Source organism: Palaemon carinicauda, chromosome 21 (assembly GCF_036898095.1).
Source record: "Palaemon carinicauda isolate YSFRI2023 chromosome 21, ASM3689809v2, whole genome shotgun sequence".
NCBI lineage: Eukaryota > Metazoa > Arthropoda > Malacostraca > Decapoda > Palaemonidae > Palaemon > Palaemon carinicauda.
Window position 1 is genome coordinate 107,664,240 of NC_090745.1, and position 19,444 is coordinate 107,683,683.

At 37.7% G+C, this 19,444-nt stretch overlaps 1 protein-coding gene across 3 annotated transcripts in view; it reads right to left on the bottom strand.

Moving 5' to 3' along the window:
- Window positions 1–4,727: 4,727 nt before the first annotated feature.
- Kdm5 (Lysine demethylase 5) overlaps window positions 4,728–19,444 on the bottom strand; it is a 41,877-nt gene continuing 27,160 nt past the window's right edge. For 2 of the 3 annotated variants that reach the window (XM_068345235.1, XM_068345233.1), the window contains 15 exons: window positions 18,115–18,269; window positions 17,865–17,992; window positions 17,550–17,744; window positions 17,259–17,440; window positions 16,544–16,668; window positions 14,884–15,034; window positions 14,504–14,774; window positions 14,203–14,399; window positions 13,747–14,065; window positions 13,014–13,166; window positions 12,683–12,845; window positions 12,401–12,545; window positions 12,024–12,207; window positions 7,288–8,301; window positions 4,728–7,057 (listed from right to left, as the gene is read on the bottom strand). In XM_068345235.1, the coding sequence (XP_068201336.1) occupies window positions 6,977–7,057; window positions 7,288–8,301; window positions 12,024–12,207; window positions 12,401–12,545; window positions 12,683–12,845; window positions 13,014–13,166; window positions 13,747–14,065; window positions 14,203–14,399; window positions 14,504–14,774; window positions 14,884–15,034; window positions 16,544–16,668; window positions 17,259–17,440; window positions 17,550–17,744; window positions 17,865–17,992; window positions 18,115–18,269 (3,463 nt within the window). In that variant the 3' untranslated portion in view covers window positions 4,728–6,976. The remainder of the gene's footprint in view (window positions 7,058–7,287; window positions 8,302–12,023; window positions 12,208–12,400; window positions 12,546–12,682; window positions 12,846–13,013; window positions 13,167–13,746; window positions 14,066–14,202; window positions 14,400–14,503; window positions 14,775–14,883; window positions 15,035–16,543; window positions 16,669–17,258; window positions 17,441–17,549; window positions 17,745–17,864; window positions 17,993–18,114; window positions 18,270–19,444) is intronic. The other variant, XM_068345234.1, reaches the window with a different exon arrangement.

Here is a 19,444-nt window from a genome sequence, read left to right on the forward strand (position 1 = left end):
CATTAGTTACCTTCCTAAGACTCAAAATCTCGGGGAAGAAGCTGAACCATATCTTCCTCCATCGCCTTGAATGAGCAAGTTGAAGGAGACCATAAAGCTTGCTAATACTCTTAGTAAAGGCCAGGGCAATGGAGAACTTTATTCACGTTTCAAGGAGGTGGTCTCACTTCCGACAGTGGGCAGGCTTGTTTCCAAACTCTGTAGGAGTACCACAAGTTCTACCAAAGAGGAAATGTAAACTCCTTTCAGCCTAAAGACCTGGCTCAAGGCAGAGCAATAGCCCTTCTATGACATCCAAATTGTCCCACAAACATTTCAAGACATCTTTGAATACTGCCTGTGGGTTTGGTAATGGGGAGTAGTATACCAGAAGCTTCCGGATGAGGGACATTGCAAACAGTTCTAGCATTGGCAAACTCCACAGTTATTACGTATCCTGTTTGGTATCCAAGGATTGAAATACCATATGGATCCAACCAACCGACTGAGTCTTCCTACTCACATTATATACCATGATCTTCATGCCCGATATGAAGAGTTAACAGGGAGACCACATTTTCTTCCGTCCATTGCAGGACTTACACAGCGAGAAGGCAAAGTTGCTATGAAATAGTACTGCCTTGTTTGTTTGGATATGCCACTATGGTTGTGTTGTCACTCAACACCACCACGTGGCCTGAAAGCAGCAGTTGAAAATGTTGGAGGGCAAGAAATGTCACCTTCAACTAAAGGAGATTGATGTGGCATATCATTCTAATTCGGACCACAGTCCGGATGCCAGCACATGGCTCTCTGACCACAGCTGTGGTCTCCATCTTGAACACAGTCTTAAGAACAAACTTGTTCAGTGACCTATCCCCAGCATCCAGACACATTTTTAACAAGAAAGAGTTGACTGTAAGAGACTGGAGACTAGTCGAAGACATCCTAGCGAGTGTACTTCTCTACCAAGGTCTCAACTTCTGCCCAAAGGGCTATATTTCCCTGATCTGAGAAAAGGACTTTCTTCCCATTGGAGGACGATTCAAAGAAGAGGGAGAGTTGATGAATAATACAATGTACCCCGAACACATACGTTTACGTTAACCATCCAGCGTTTTACCTTGTGAAACTGCCATCTTTTCCACCTAAGTCTTAACCATCCTCCAACTGCTGGTATCATAGGGGGAATGGTCCCCTAGGAGGGGTGTGTTCTTGCTTGCCTGCTCTACCCCATCTTCTTGCTACCTTAAAAGGGAGGTTTCCGAGGGTTATCATTTGGCAGTGGACTGCCCAGAAAGAGAACCATCCTGCCTCACTATGGGAGAGATTTTCTGCATGGCCGGTACCCGAGCCACAGGTTGCTTGTATGTTGCAGCTCTGTAGAGGAGTGAGTCTTGACTCCCCTCCACCACTACCGTCTTCCAAACGAAAGAGGGAAGGACCTTTGAGAGAGATACTGTATAGTCATGAGAATCTCCCCTTCCTTCATGTCTGGAGAGAAATCAGAACATCAGAAAAAAGTTTATGCCACCTCCAATGCTGCATTGCAGTGGGACTCGATAAGATCTTTCAAGTTTCAAGTGCCAGTTCTTAGGAAATGAAGTTTTCACTTCCCTTCCTTCTCCTGTAAACAAGGCAAAATTGCAGATTGACTCCTTGGGACCTACTACTTCAGCTGTACTACGGAGGAGATTCTGTGTCTCCAGGGAAGGTGCTAGCCTTAGTGACTCTTGAGACAGCCTGGATAATAGCATGAAATTATTTATGTGAGAGATCTCAAACCCCCTATGGGTAGTGGGTGAAAGGAAGCACCTCGAGGAGTAACTTTCTTCTTCTTGGATATGTAATAAGGATAATCTAACCAGTGTTTTGGGTCTGACTGTCTGCTTGGTATGACCTAGGTACGCACGCTACAGGGGGTTTGGAGCTGGAACAGGTAATCCAGTTTTAGGATCCTTGTTCAGTGTTTTGCTCCACAATGTATGATCAGATGGGGCCGACTTCTTCTGTCACAGGGAGCGTAGTCTACTTTCCGAGCCTCGGAAAGCCCTGGTGCCTCGCGTAAAGCAGGCTGTGAGTATTTGCGGCACTCGACTGCATTTCCTTTGGAGACAGCAGGCACCGAGTTTGTAAGAGGCATACCTGGGTTACAAGTATGTGAGCTAAGGGATCTGGTGCTCTACCACTTGAGGATATGCTGACACAGTTGTCAGGGTGCGTAGTTGGCGAGTGGTATTGCTCTCTCAACCATCCCAGGTGAGAGGATGGGATGCATCTGGTGCACCGCACTTGCTGTTGTGTCTGCCGAGGATCCCCAAAGGGTTAGCCACCTCTTAGTGAAAGCAGGGATGACTGCTTTTGTGCTGAGCAGGCAGAATCCTCCCAGTGGAAGGATATACTGAGGAGACACTAGCGCGAGTATCACGCCGCAGGTCCTTGATTGGGCAAGAACCTGCAGTGCTGTCAGAAGATCCTTGGGGCCAGAGACAGACGAGAAATTCCTCCTCTCAGCTCTAGAAGGGGATGAGCTGAAGTCATCCACGGCTGGAACAGATACGTTCCTCTGCTGAGGGCCCCCCACCCCTAAGGATGCTAGACTCTCCTCGAGGAGGCCTTCCCTATTTTGCCAGGGGATATGGAAAGAGCTTCCAACTTCTAAAATTGTTTCAATATTAACCGGAGAGAAGTCGGGACTTCAACTTAGAGGAAGAGCTCCGAAGGCAAAGTTTTCCTTTGAGACTTCTTCCTTCTCATGCCATACTATTCCCTCTGGGAGGATGGCCATTCGTCATGTGATGCCTGCATGCAGGAATGTCCTCTGCATGAAGGGCAAATTATAGGTGAGGGTCAGTCTCCACCTTAGACAAGAATGTGCCGCAAGCATTCCCTGACAAGTTAGTATGTCTGGCATACCCCACCGAAACACAACACGCAAACATGAAAAGAAAAAGAAGGGTGATATAGCCAGTAAATCCAGAGCAACTTGGAAAAGTCTGTTCTTACCAGGGGCTAAAATGAAAGTGGTTTTTCAGAGAATGACATCGATGGAGTTTGTGCTTCCCCAGTACCAACTGATGATAACCAGTCTGTTGTCGACACTTGGTTTTGAAAGTTTCAATGGACGTATTCCAGTCCCACTGTTCTCATTCTCCTACGTAAAGAACGAGGGTTTGTACTAGTTTGGGAGCAATTTTTGGTCGAATGAAATGTAAATTGTCCTAATCTACTAACGGCCAGTATAAGCACTAATTTATAGCAATGCCAAGAATAAAATGATAATTACATAAAATACACAGAAGGTCAAGACAATAGCTCATGATGCAAAAAAATATGTCCGTGCACTTAAGTTAGAACTTCTCTATTTGAAACACATTTTGATACTGTATTTTACCTTTGACAGACTGAGCAGGTACATGCCAAGGGTATTTTTTTCTTTACTTTAATTCAGCATTTTTACAATGAGGAAAATTAGCTTAAAAGTTTCAAATGGTTTGCAACAAGAAATTTTTCCCCAAATGTGATAGAATCTTGAAATTTACCCTTCAGGTTCACCAGGCCAATTACTTTTAAAAGAATTTAAAAGGCAACTTCACAATGATCAATTATTTTTGCAAAACATCATGCATCATCGAGCTGCAACTATTTTTCCTAATCATTGCAATCGGATTTTACAATAGCATCCACTACACGATACTGTTCAAGTCATATTATGCTTAAGGCCATGTACCATCATAGCAATCATATTTCAGCTGTGACCAAAGTGAGAAATCTTAATACTGTTGTTGAATTAGTAGAACTAACTTCTAAATTGCTTTTCCCTTGAGCAGACTATCACAAGTCTAACTCTTTCGTTGTTAACTTATTTATATTACTTTGAAATTCTTTATAAACTAGATTTATACAGTACTAAAATTTATTTTCTCATACTTGTTAAAATTTTTTTTCTCATACTTGTCAGCTTTACTAGAGTTTGAAGCCTTCTGCCAATTCAACTACAGCTGCACTATGGATTGCAATAATAAAATAATAATAAAGGCATTCATGATACATATCTAAACATAACTCAATATACAGATTTTTAAAACTACAGCCAGGTAACTATTTTTTCTATATTAAGGTTTTCCTACAACCAACTCTACTTAAAGACTTGAATGGGGAAAGACAGTGCTCAAACAAAAGGGAGATCCTAGTAAAATATGTCCAGTACTTTATACTCTTGCTTTACTGGTCAGCCAACTTACTAATTTCTATGTACTGTATGTACAAGACAAGACAATGCTTGCCTGTGAAAAAGGCTGATTTGACATTGATAGCTGTCTGAATAGGCTCACCACATTGCATGGTATATTTTCACTTTTTTTTTTTTTTTGCACTTGAATACCTTCACAGTTCAATTTAGGTGTAACATTTAAATAAAAATATAAGCACAATTATATAAATCCACAGATAAAAATTTAAGTACACATTATTCTAAGACTACAATTCTGTGATTTGTATAATTATGGTTATCTATATCACAAAGGATCTTAATGCACAAGATGGGTGATAGTTCATGGCAAGACTAAATTTTAGAGACACCAAACTAGGCAAGACCAAGAGTAAAAGTTAAAGTAAATTCCATAAGCCAGTTACAGTATCTATAACCTTAATTTGTTTAAAAATAAAAAATGGATTAATAGTTGGCGATATTATTTATAAACATGAAAACTTCTGAAAATTTAAAAGGATATGGATTGAAACCAGGCTTCTAAAGCTTTCCAGGTATTCTTTAATACCAAGAACAGTGCAGCTAAACTAACACAGGTACACTGGTAACTTTTGAGGCACAAATCAGTAATTTTTTTTCATCAAAAAGATTCAACATAAATCCATAAATAACTGACATTTCAAACAAAAATAAACAAACTACAGTACTTGGGCACTATACCAACTAAAAGATTTCTTTCCTCTTAACATGAAATAGATATTACCAATTTGTCCTCTGCATTTGTCCATGTAGAGACACCATCAGTAAATCAAAGAAAGCCAGTATGGTTATATTTCATGAAGGGATTTTATAAAGGCTGAATGAACAAGAGAATTATCCCTAGTGCATTTATAAATACATATGTTTGTGTGCCATACTCACTCTCTTTGGGATTTTATCTCTTCTAAGGACAAAATTGTACAGTTTGAGAAACGAAATTGTGTACATAATGGAAAAATGATGAACTGTACAGCCTTAATATATAAACTAATACACTCAACATTTCGAAATAGTTGGGAAAAATTATGGTACAAGTTGCTGTTAGCAACTATACTTTGTAGAGCAACTGAGATCATATACCCAGCATAAGTAAGGTGGGCTGCTAAATTGGAGGCTTTGTATTATGGATGGTTGGTGATAATGTGGTCAATAAAATAATGAGTTAATAATCAATACTATCTTAAAAAATTGCCAACCCATTGTGAATGTTTCATCACATGATGTAACAAACTGGCAGCAGATGCACGAGATATGGGCAGAAAATTATTGAGACAGTCTCAAGACTGATTTAGCACCTAAAGTGACAAGAATACATTCATTTGTCAACCCATGGATATATCTAATAACCAAGTTCAAGGCAAAACTTATACTGTATTGCTAAAATTGGTATAGTATTGCAAAATTTGACTAGGCTACAGAAGTCAAAAGCTATGTCATCTACAAACTCAAATATACATATGATAATTAAATTGCATTTTGCATTATTTTTCATTTTTGGATGTGCAAATCAGTCTATATTGAGGATACAAAATACTGAATGATTAATTACATGACTAGTTAAGCCACTATTGTGTAATGATGAATGAGGCCTCCTAAAATGTACAAAAGCCTGTCCAAAAGGAACAATTTTAAGCAAAAGGTTTATTCAAAAGAATGGCGACGAGATGAAATTTATACAGACAATGGAGAAAACACAATATACTTTTTGTACGTTGAAGAACAGAAAAAAGAAGACAAACAAAATTCCTTATGTCATATAAACAAGATTTCCAAAAATAGCATGTACAGCGCAGTAGATTTGGCATATAAATACAACTTTACTCCCTCTTGGGCTTTGTACATAATATTTGCAAAGAGGTTCTGTATGAACAAACAGTATTTCATAAACAATGTCTAAGTAACAAGACCATTATATTCATCCAAATCCCTATGATATCTTGACCAGTATCAGAACTACTGTAAACTGTTCATATCACTATGAAAATAAATACCTGCAACTATGGAAACTAGGTTGTAAATAGACTGTGTCCATGAAATTATTTTCACAGAATAAGAGAAAAATAACAAAATAGAGGAAGAAAAGAAAAAAAAAAAAGGTGTAAATAATGTATGCTTATTAACTTTGGGTAAACTGGAATGAATTTCTAGTAAAAGAATAATTCTATTTTCTTTATTCACATTAAAATTGTATAAGTGCACTCTTTACTTTGTCATAACTACTGAATAAAATACTGAAATTTATAAGTCCATCTTTGGTCAGATTGTTATAAGAAGGGGTAGTTGGATAAATGAAAGGGAATGCAATATGACAAATATGAAAATAATTCATTTTGGCTAATCACAAGCCAATAAAGCATTTATCTTTCCATAAAGTAAATTCTGTTTAGAGAAGTCTACTTTTTCACCCACTGAAGCCAACATGGCAATCTGTTGAAGAAAACTCTCTAATGGACAGGAGGTCCTTCAACTGCCTCCAAACCTATAACGAAGGAATTACCCAATGCACAACTCGTGCATGTGAGCCCGCTAGATTCTCATGTAAAAATTCTACTATATGATTCTGCATATGTATTCTATATTTACACATTGTAATAGCCAAGTTTTGTTTGTATCATAAATAACAAAAATATTCAACTTCTGAAACGGAAGCAAATCCCTCTGGAATCTGAGAAGCGCTTCTTTCCAAAATGCCCAACTTCAAAACCCATCATCACACAGCAATGAAGCTTAATCACTTTAAGGAGCATCTCAAACTTGCTCCTTTGGTGGTAGACTTGAAGCTAGGCTGAGGAGGATGTCCACACTCTCCTCTTCCGTCAACTCCCCTGGCTGTAAGTTAACATGACACGTCAGTTTAAAAACTTTCTATTTCGTATATGAAGTGTCTTGCACTCTTAATCCCTTTCTCTACCATTACTTTCTTTTCTAGAAAACTGGCTCAATTCTTTATAAAGAAATAAACTTTTCAAGAGTACAAGTTAAAATCATTAAGTTTTAACATAAGTGGAAAAAAAAAAAAAAAAAAAATGTCCTTACGATGTGGTAGAAATTAATCCTACCTTTGGAGCTACTGCTTTGGCTGCCCCTGATGCCTTGGTGCCTGCTGCTTTATTTACTCTTTTTGGCAGACATCGTTTGCATAAATACTCCTCCTCTTCTATTACGTCGGCTGAAGTCAGGCCTACGCAAATGTAATGGAACCAGCCCTCACATGCATCACACTGAACCCAATCTACATTCTGTCCTGTGGGATGAAAGCACCTTACTGCTGCACACGCTTCGTCATTGTCATCGTCCTCATCACTAGGCGTATTCTGTACAGGTTTTTTCTTTTTCCCACAACCCTTTTTCTTTATACCATCTTTGTTAGGCATAAGGCCTTCTCTCTTTTTTTTCTCTAATCCACTACCTATACCCACTCCAGCTGTTGGCGGAGATCCTCCTCCCCCAGGCCCTGCTCCAGCTACTTTGGCAAGTGCCTTTTTCTTCAGGATTCCTTTGGTTATCTTTCCCTCTGCATTTAAACCCCCAGGCTTAATAAGCTTTGTCTTTTTTGCAGGAGACTTTTGAGGTGATTTTGGTTGCATATCTTCCGTACCGTCTCCTTGCGACTTTCTCTTTTTTGGAATGGCTTTTTTGGCCTTATCTTCATTAGTGCTGCTAGTTGAATTTAGAGATAACAGTGTGTCTTCTAGCATTGCTGGGGGATGATTTGCTGCTTGCAAAACCCTCCACAAATGGATGGTTTCATCAAGACTCACTTCAAGCAGCTCTCCTTCCACCAACAAGTCTTGAACTTGAGACCGAATATTTGGCGAGAGAGTAATAAGGGGACCATTGGGATTTTCCATGACACTTGCTACAAGGCGACTCCATCGTGCTTTGTCCATTTCACTCTTTTTCTCTCGGTTTCCCTTACTACTAGAGTATGCATGTTCCCAACTTCCCTCTTCAGATTTTTTATTCAATTCTTTTTCAGAGTCTACCTTTGAACTGTCCGCACGGCACTCTTTCTCCCCTTCTTCACTCATCAGAGAGTCATCGTTTGTGGAGTCTTCAATTTCCATTTTTTCCTGCAAAGGCAAGAAAAGATTTCAAACTACATTTGAACTCTAAATCTTTCTACACCATGCACCTATACATTATGTGATGATAAAAAAAAATCAAGCACATATGAACAAAATAGTAAAAAAAAAAATAATTAACTGTAAATCAAAAATTTAATTTATAGATATGGAAAAATTGTTTTTAGTATAAACTCTGCATTTCAACTGAGGTAATTTCTCAAAATAACAGAACAATAACATGTAATATTTATCGACAATTTTCTATAAGGTTGGGATTTAGTGGTATCCTCCACAAAGAAAAAGTGCAACAAATACCAACTTGCACAAAATTGGTGAAACTTTGCACAAAAAGTAAATAAATAAATAACTAGCTAGCTTACCTACAGCCATGGCTTTACTATACTAAACAGCTTTAACAAAAATTAGATCATTAATGATTTTTCTTCATACTTTGAGCAACACTTGCAGCATTCAAGTTCTTTACAGTATTTCTTTGGCCCTCTCATATTGCTTTCAGTCTTTTACTTGTACATTTTAATATTCATCTATTGGTCAATGATTTGCCTTAAAGAACAATAATGAAAATGGTATTAAAGGGAAGATTTAATATCAAAGGGTGCAAATTTCCTTTTTTACAAGTCTTAGAAAATTATTTATGAAAATTGTCATATATACTAAAAATGAGATGGGAGGGTGAATTTAGTATTATGCAATAAAGGGGGTCACTAAGAAGAGGTTAGCTAAATGTGAATGGAATAAAAATTTTCCATGATCAAAATATACACAAGTTCATGGGGGGGGGGGGTGTAGTAGCATCTCATGAGGATGGGCAGGTTTTAAGAGTTGGTAAAGGTGATGAATGCAAGAGTTGATGGGAGAAGTACAAGAGGAAGGCCAAGGTTTGGGTGGATGGATGGAGTGAAGGAAGCTCTGGGTGATAGGAGGATAGATGTGAGAGAGGCAAGAGAGCGTGCTAGAAATAGGAATGAATGACGAGCGATTGTGACGCAGTTCCGGTAGGCCCTGCTGCTTCCTCCAATGCCTTAGATGACCGCGGAGGTAGCAGCAGTAGGGGATTCAGTATTATGAAGCTTCATCTGTGGTGGATAACGGGGGAGGGTGGGCTGTGGCACCCTAGCAGTACCAGCTGAACTCAGTTGAGTCCCTTGTTAGGCTGGGAAGAACGTAGAGTAGAGGCCCCCTTCTTGGTTTTTGTTTCATTTGTTGATGTCGGCTACCCCCCAAAATTGGGGGAAGGGCCTTGGTATATGTATGTATGTATGTATGTAATTCTTGTTACCTTGAAAACACAGGACTATAAAACTAGTACAGAAATGACAGTTGCAGGGGGGATTAAGGGGAAAGTCTTAACATACTGGTGAATAATAGTATAAATGTATCATTAGTAGTAACCAACATGCATACGATTTGACCAATTATAAAATTTTCATTTCATTTCAAGTGGTAGAAAGTATTTTAGATTAAAATAACCTTGGAAACTAAGAATTTCAAATACATACAGTATCATGAGAGCTTGACTAGTTTTGCTTTACAAAGAAAGAATTATGGTCTTGAGATTTATTTAAATAGATGGAGGAAGTTTTAAACAAAATATCTGCAAGAATGCTCTATACCTACAGCTTGGAAAATTTTTTCTATACTAATTCACAAAAAGGGAGTCGCAAAAGACCTGAAAAATTACCACCCAACAAGCTTACTCACTGTAATGTATAAAATATTTATGAAGATCGTATTAGATCGAATAGACAGAGCTAGATTTTAATTGCCCAAGAGAGCAAGCAGGCTATAGAAGCAGGTATTCAACTGACCATATCCATGTATCAACAGAGTATGACAAACCACTGTATGGCATTTATAGATCATGAGAATTCTTTTGATCTTGTTCAAACTTTAGCAGTGATGATGGTCTTTCACAGAGAAGTAGATGAATCTTATGTTATAAAACATTTAGATATCTACACAGGCAGTACAGCCATCCAAAAACTACACAAAGATCATGAGAAAAGGTCGTTAGACAGGGAGACCCTATCTCCTCAAAATTATTCACAGCATACATAAAAGACATGGCATAAAGAAAAAGAAAAAAAGTATAAAATTTGATTTAATTCAGATTCTTTAAATAAAAGTTTAATTTTTTTTCCAAAAACAAATACTTCCTGCTGCTGATTATTTTTTCAGTCTTATGAGGGTATTTCCGCTATTGAATTTGATCTATGTTAAATGAAACCATAGTTTAATATACATCACTAATTTTTCTCTTAAAAACCAAAATTCAGGCTAACAATTTAATCGACAATTTATAGTACAGTATCTAGTACATAGAGAGAAAAACCAGCAAAACTCCAATCAAACACAAATATAGCAATATTTTAATTATAGTAAAAAGTAAGAAATGAAACTAAAAACCTATTAAGGACTTCTATGTGCATACTATAACGGCTAAATTTGCAATTCCTATTAACGCTATTAAAAAAAATCAAGACCTTTATAAGTTGTATCGGCAACAACTTTCATTTTCAAGAGCACAGTTTACCTGAAATGTTAGGAATAGTTATTAAGTAGGATTTTGTTAATTTGCTATACTTATAAATAGTATCTAGTTTTGGAAGTTTTCTCCTTTCCAAGGCAATTTCTGACAGTATATTTCATTTTGATTTAAATCATGATTTTTTTTTTACTTTGATTTAAACTTAAATCAAACCAGCCCTGCTAGAAGCATCAAGGCTGCAACTTAAAACAAATCATACAGTTCACAAAGGGCTTAGGTGGCCAGGTCACGTTGCGAGAATGGGGGACAAACGTATGATTAGAAGACTGGAAATGGGCAGACCAGCAGGGAGAAGACCTGTGGGTAGACCACCCACGAGATGGTCTGGTAATATCAAGACAGACTTGGGTCAACTTAAAAAGTGGAGTATCCAGCAGTGGCGTACATTGCCCTGGATCATAGGCAGTGGAGGTGTTGAAGATTTGAATAGAGAATGCAGACATGTAGGACTGACAATGAATATGAGTAAAACTAAGACACTTGTTTTTCTCTGCATTCTCATTGAACATTAAGGGTTATGGATGACCCTCCAGAGATTCTTAATGAATATATGTACTGTACTTTGGATAGATGGTAAGTGTTTCCCAAGGACATGAGACCAAAATTAAAGGGAGGATAAATATGGGATGGAAAGATTTTGGTAAACAAAACAAGATTACACAATTAGAATGACCCTTCCTCTAAAAAAAGAAAGTATTTAATCACATGGTTAACTTGTGCATCAGAAACTTTGAGGCATCCCCCAAATCCTTTGAACATGAGGTAGTTACAGCTCGAACAGCAATGGAAAGAATGGTGATGGAAATGGGAACACTAAGAGACAGACAGAGCAACCTAATACAGAGGATATTCTAACACGTAAAAAAAGGGACGTGGGCAGGGCTTATGAGAATGACATAAGAGAAGGACATTAAGAACAACAGAATGGGTCCCTTGAGATTACAAAAGCAGGGGAAGGAAGAGAAGATGATGGATTGACAAACTAAGAATATTTGCAGGTATAGACTGGCAAAGAAAGACCATAAACAGACAAGAGTGGAAGGATATGTCCGAGGGCTTTGTCCTGTAGTGGACTAGTTACAGCAGATGGAATGGATATAGATAGATAAATACACGATCAAACACTGCATATACATAAAAGAGAGTGCGAGAGACTCACTTCATCACGTACTGTAGGTGTTGGTTTATGCTGCTTAGCCTGCGCTTCTATCAACTTTTGGGAGAAGACAGACAATTTTCCAAGTGCAGCTGTGAGTTCATCCGTTTTCATGAGTTTTCTTGCTCTGTCTTGCCAGGACATTCCTCTTTCCGTTAAGCACTGAAGGGCTTCTGCTTCCGGTAATCTTTTAAAAAAATAAAAATAGTAAATATGAAAACTAGTGATGAAGTTCTAAAAATAAAAATTTAAGAAACTACTACCACCAATATTTGATGTTAAAGGCAGATTTTCCACAAGATATCAGTGAGATGGCATAAATCGGGTGGCTACGCTACTGGGTAGGTACATTAATAAAATAATTACATCAGAATACATACCTCACTGGTAACTTCTGTAGAGCCACAAGGAGAGAGAGAATTGTCTCCAATCTCGGCCGTCGGGAACGTTCACATGAAGGGCACAAAAATCGTCCTTCACTACTTAACTTTACTTTCGTGCGATGAGAGGAAGGAACACACGCAGCTGAAATGGTAATTTTAAATATACAGTATATGTATAAGTTTTTTCACTTCCATGTAATAATTCAATTTTCATAATGTCACAAAGAAAAAAAGATTATAAACCCGTACAATACTGTAGAAACAATATCCCTAACTTACAATGAAACAAATCAAGGCAAAGGGAACACGTAAGCATGTTAGGTTGTGGTGCTTTGTGACAAATACAGAAAGTAGCTCCCTCCTGCACAGCATCACCATCACGTTTGTTTCGGTTGTGAGCTCTTAATGCTCTCATGGCTCCTAGTTCTCGTTCTTCACATTCCTAGTTTAGAAAAGTTAACATATCGTTTAGGGTATATTGTAATGAAGCAATAAAGTGTAACAAGGGTACAGTAATTTCATCATAAACTAAGATTGATTCTTTAAATAGTTTCTAGTACCTGTATAGACTAGTCCATGGGCTACAGAATTTCCACTCAGTTTCTCTTACCTTAAAAGCCTTCACCACTGTAGCAGGGTTTGCCGTGTCTTCAAATGATATATCTAAAAGCTGTGCTTGCTGTTGCTGTGCAGACATTTCCTCTCTTTTCACTCTCTTACGCTTCCCTGAAACCACGCCTATATCTGTCCTTGGAACCAACACCTGTAAGGAATTATATTGATCACAACCTTCTGATTATTGTTACAATGGCGCACAATTGTCTTGGCAAACACTTACACTAACATCACATAAATGCTAAATAACTAGCAAAATGTTCAATACCAATTAGATTAAAGGTAAATTCTTCCATCTTAAGAAACCTTGCAACTAAAAACTATTTACAATAGTTTACCTTTACTTAACTGTGAAACTATTATGGATAGTTGCTACTAACTAGCCAACCCAAGAACTTGCAAATGTAATTGCATAAGATAATTTCAACTATTGCAAACATCCATTTCAATGGTAAATCATAAGGTTGATGTGGCTTTCTGAAAATCTTGGTGAATTAGAGAATTTTTTCATAAAAGTTAGACAATCAAAAAAAATCTGGGACTAAATCCAGATATTAGCAGTTTAGGAATACTTCTACTCTAATTCTCTCTAAGAATGTTTTCTTCTCCAAAGGAAATCACTTATTTTAAAGTGTGTTCTACTCAAAATCTCACCTTTCCAGAAGAATAAATCAACATGTTTTTTAATATCATGAATTGAAACAAAAACCAACACTGACTGACTATACCTCTAATAGTGTAAGATGGGAATTCTTCTTCAAAAATGTTCGTGCAGTCTTCTCTAACCATGAATGTGCAGCTGCTACATTTTCCTCCAAATCAGCAAGGGGCTCCAAATGCAAAGGAATTGGCCTTCCCCTACTCACTAGCCCTTCAACTGTCTCCAACAATGGAGCAGTTTCACCATTCTGCAGGGTGGTCACTTTATTTGTCCACTCACGGGCTCTCTTCACAGCATCCTTTAAAGCTATTACGCTCGGAAGATGAGCGGGAACCTCTTCAGCTTGCCTAACCAATTCTTCACCTTCACTAACACTAAGACCTGGTCTGTAAGGTTAGCACAAAAGGAATACAGTAAAAATCAACAGGGCTAAACCGTGCACTTTCCTATACGGTAAAAAAGAACTTATACAATATAAACAAAAAACAAAAGCTACTTCCTACCAAACACTTCAGAAACATACTTGGCATTTAACGTTTGACTAGCTTTTTCTTCCCACATCTCCATATTATTCAGTAACTGCTGTAATTGAGCCAAGGATCTTTCAATACGTGGATGGGGGGGCAGGGATATTCCTGCATCTAATAGTTTTCTTAGACATTCCACTGTAAGGGAGGAAGAATCATCCAGAGTTTCTTCCACCTCCTCTAACCACTCAACCTGCAAGTATCAAAACAGTATAGAGATCTATTAAAATATTTTCAAGAATCTATCACCAACTTTATCTCATTTAATAGAAAAAATCAAAGTGGTACAATACACACCTGTTGCAACTTTAGCTTCAGCCTAGGCAATTCAGGGAGATCTATATCCAGTGAGCACCCAGTGTCCACCATCTTGGCAATAGTTTCAGACTCCGGCATTTGTTGATTCAATAATTCAGTTGCTTCTTCTTGAAAGGCTGTAACTCGTGTTAGTAGTTCTTTGACAGCTTCACCCTCACGAATAGTACAAGCTAAGGATTCTATCTGTTCATGGAACAATCTCAGTTCCTCTAAAGTAAGACGACTCTTGGCCTCTCCACTTCCTCTTGTCCTAGATAAAAAATATGATTATTATTATTATTAAGGTATTTTGTTTAATTACATTTATTATCATTTAAATGAAGATGAAATTTAACGATGAAAAGAGTAAAAAAACATACCTAGTTCGAACTTTTTTAGTAGCTAAATGAGCTGCTACTGTAGCACACTTGTCGGCTTCTGTTACTGCCTGAACTAAAGTCTGTAAGAGCTCACTATCTGGGAACCTTTGTGCCTCTGCTTCCTCAACCAACTCCTTCAAGTCACTAAGTTCTGAAAAGAGTCAAACCACACAATTATATAATGAAAAAAAAAATTTCTGAATCTTAGTAATGTACCAATATCATAAAAATGAAAACATTAAATACTAGGGAACCAGTCTTTAGAAAGTTACTAAATATCAGTTTATAAATGTTGTTCCATTTATAATCGTGATATCTTAGAAGTTTCCCATCTAAAAGTATACAAAATAAGCTCAAACTTCTGAACTTCAGTCATTGTCTGCTACAATGTGTTAAGAACTAAAATTACGAGGTAACAGCAAACTTGAGAATTCCTACAAACAAAGTTTAGCAGTGATAAGAGAAAACTTCATCTCCTACGCCTATTGATGCAAAGGACCTTGGTTAGATTTTGCCAGTCATCTCTAACTTGAGCTTTTATTTCGAAACTTCTCTATCCATCATCTCCTACTTCGCGCTAAATAATTCTCAGCCATGTAGGCCTGGGTCTTTTGGAGCCCAGCTGAACGCTTGGTGAACTAATCTCCCTTGGAGAGTGCGAAGAGCATGCCCAAACCTCTTCATCTACCCCTATCATGATATCCACATATGGCCCTAGTAATCTCTTAGTTTCATTTCTAATCCTGTCCTGCCATTCAACTGCTAATAATAACGCAGGACTATCTAACAAAATGGGTTGGTGCACACTAACATAGGCAATGCATTTTACTGAGGCTTGCATACTTAACTAATTTAGACCATTTTACAAATTCTTTCTCAAACAAATATACTGTACTACCATACAGTATATCGTTATAGTATTTTGATTTATGATGGCTATATTCCTTTTACAAAAAATTACCCATCATATAGAACACTGTACCATACTCTTTGAAACAAAACCAGCTATCACATAGGCAATAAAAGGAAATCTTCAAAAGTAAAAAATAGCACAATTGTGTAGAAAATTTATTGAAGTTTTCCTGTAAATTACCAATTCAAATGCAATTTCCAAAGGAAAATAAACAAGATCCAGTATAACTGCTAGAAGCAAGGACACTAGAAAAGGTATACTTTAGACATGTTCAAGAGCATTGGACAATCATCTTTGAGGCAAAGTCAAATAAATTTAAAAAAACTTTCCTAACTCGTCAATTTCAACATTAGGAGGACCTAAAATAACAAATTTGTAAGTAATTTGTATTTTTCCCAGTATACAAACCTGAAGCTATTTATAGGGTATACTTTCCGCTGCGCCAAAAGTATACCCTATAAATAGCAGAGGTTTTGTATCTACGCCAGAACAAACACAGAATTTATTTCAAGAGGTTTTCATCTACCCATTAGGATGTCCGCTATTAGTTAATACACTATATATTTAATGAAGTGCAGCTTAGAAGGACTAATATTTCATGGACATACACAGCTTATTAATAATATCCATGTGATTTGAAGATGAAAATCCCTATTCAAACTCAGGTGCCTGAAAATGACCATAAACACTAGGGAGTAATACAGGAATGTGTATTTTGTCTTTTGACAACCTACATCATATACTTACCTAACTTATCATCAGGTTTGGCTTCAAGAGCTTCTTTCACTTTGACAGCCCAGTGGTCAAATGATTCTGCTCGTACCTTCAATCGCTGCAACAGGGGAGGAAGTTCATCCAATGTGTACCTGTACCTGTGGATAATTATCAAACATGAAACTAACATTGCTATTTGATATGACCCAAGTAACAATACAAGGTGGAAAAACAACTTTACTATTAAAATCTTGCACGCAGCTACCTACTATTGTAACAAAACCAAATAATTATTGCAGAAAACTCTCTAGTTTTTGCTAGACATAAAACATGAAGGTACCAGGGACACCTAAAATATACACATGGGATACTGTACTGTATTGGGTAAATGCCATTAAAACCATTGGTAAGGGATCATGTGTAATCATTATTTTCCCTGCGGGGTTCAATACTTTCCAATGTTATAAAAAAAGAAATATTCTATCGATGGAAAAAACACTAACTGGCAACTGCAGTTAGTCTTCAGTATATCCATGAGCTTTATCTGGGGAGGGCATTGCACACTTCCATTACTTAAAAGATACACTTTTCTTTTCTTCATTGGTTATCTTGATGAGAACATTTATTGCATATGACAAAAAATTAAACATTACAGTAGAGAAGTGTATAACGTAAGCAATGTCTACACGAAGAAAGGCACGGCTTTGGAAACGGCTTACCCAAAAATTAACAAAGATCTTTAACAAACCTTAACGTATGATTTTCTGGAGGACATTCACACAGTAACTTGTAGTGTCTTAAACAAACCAAACGATCATGAGTACAGGTGCAGGTCACAGCGGAGAGGAAGCATGTTGTTTTGCAAAAGTCACACTGCCTTTCATCATCTGGGAGCAGTTCAAAAGCTTCTCTTTCAGCACTAGTTACTCCCTGCAAATAAAAAAATAATTAAGAATAATCCACCAGAACCAAAACTTAGGTTTTCAAAGGTATGAAGAGCATCAAAGTTTATGCAGACTACTTCCTTCCTGCAACTTACCCAATGCAAGAGAGATCGCCTAAGTTTCTTTTCAAGATCTACCATTCGCAACATATCTTGATAAGTGGCAGCTGCTACTGTAAGATCCAGCTCATCAGGAGTTGAAGCCATTTTACACACCAACTCATCATGAGAAAACACACAATATCGCTTCAAGTTGCTGTAATGCAATACACATTCACGACCAATCGCAAGCTGAAAATATGACAAGCATTGAAATCAAAACAGTTGATAAGTTGCCTTTATTTCATCAGATGTATACAAGAAATCAACATATCATGAGAGAGATTATATTATAAACCAATTCATATTTACCCAGTCAGGTGGAGCAAAGTTTACAGCTTCAGCAAAGTTGTATCCCTGATTAAATCCAGCATGGTATGAACGAGGAAAAGTGATTACAAACTCGCCCGCATGTTGATTCGTTCTCACAATGGGAACACCTGTTAAATACAACATCAGTAAAATACTATAAATATATTGTTGATTAAAAAGCTTATGCTACAACAAATATTGACAATGTGAACTTAAGCTATAAAATACTGTAAATTACAAAATACCTTACCTGATTTCATTAAAATATTAGGATTCATAATAGTGACTAGTTGATGGAGCAGGTCCGGCTGTGCATGGAATAATTCTGGAGCTGCTGACTTCATAGCAGCCTCAAACTTTTCTGCCTCTCCTCCAGGGACACCATACCATGTCTTAGGTTCTCCCCTAAACAAAGACAATTATGAAAAGCATTATTTTATTGGACAACTTCACAGTGATGCCAGGGTTTCAGAAACACCCCCACTGTACTTCTTTTTTTTTTTATACAAAAGCTGAAGAAAAGCTTGGCCGATTAGTGACAATTTGGAAGGACGTGTGAGAGAAGGAAGTCGAGAGTTAATGTGTTAAGAGTAAAGTTATGAGATGTACGAGAAGGGAAGGTGGTGCAAGGTTGAATGTCATATTGAATGGAGAGTTACTTGAGGAGGTGGATCAGTTTAAGTACTTGGGATCTGTTGTTGCAGCAAATAGTGGAGTAGAAGCAGATGTATGTCAAAGAGTGACTGAAGAATGTAAAGTGTTGGGGGCACTTAAGGGAGTAGTAAAAAATAGAGGGTTGGACATGAATGTAAAGAGAGTTCTGTATGAGAAAGTGATTGTATCAACTGTGATGTATGGATCGGAGTTGTGGGGAATGAGATGAAATGTCTAAGGAGTATAGCTGGTGTATCTCGAGTAGATAGGGTTAGGAACGTAGTGAGGGTGAGAACGGGTGTAAGAAATGAGTTAGCAGCTAGAGTGGATATGAATGTGTTGAGGTGGTTTGGCCATGTTGAGAGAATGGAAAATGGCTGTCTGCTAAAGAAGGTGATGAATGCAAGAGTTGATGGGAGAAGTACAAGAGGAAGGCCAAGGTGTGGGTGGATGGATGGAGTGAAGGAAGCTCTGGGTGATAAGAGGATAGATGTGAGAGAGGCAAGAGAGCGTGCTAGAAATAGGAATGAATGGCGAGCGATTGTGACGCAGTTCCGGTAGGCCCTGCTGCTTCCTCCGGTGCCTTGGATGACCGCGGAGGTAGCAGCAGTAGGGGATTCAGCGTTACAAATCTTCATATGTGGTGGATAACTGGGGAGGGTGGGCTGTGGCACTCTAGCAGTACCAGCCGAACTTGGTTGAGTCCCTTGTCAGGCTGGGAGGAATGCAGAGGAGAGGTCCCCTTTTTTGTTTCATTTGTTTGATGTTGGCTACCCCCTAAAATTGGGGGAAGTGCCTTAGTGTATGTATGTACAAAAACTTATTGCCTACCAAAGATAACTTTCTAGCTTTATTCATAAACAGACTAGACTGGAATTGTGTGGTTTACAAGATACCAATGGAGTCACCATCAAAATGAGCAAAGC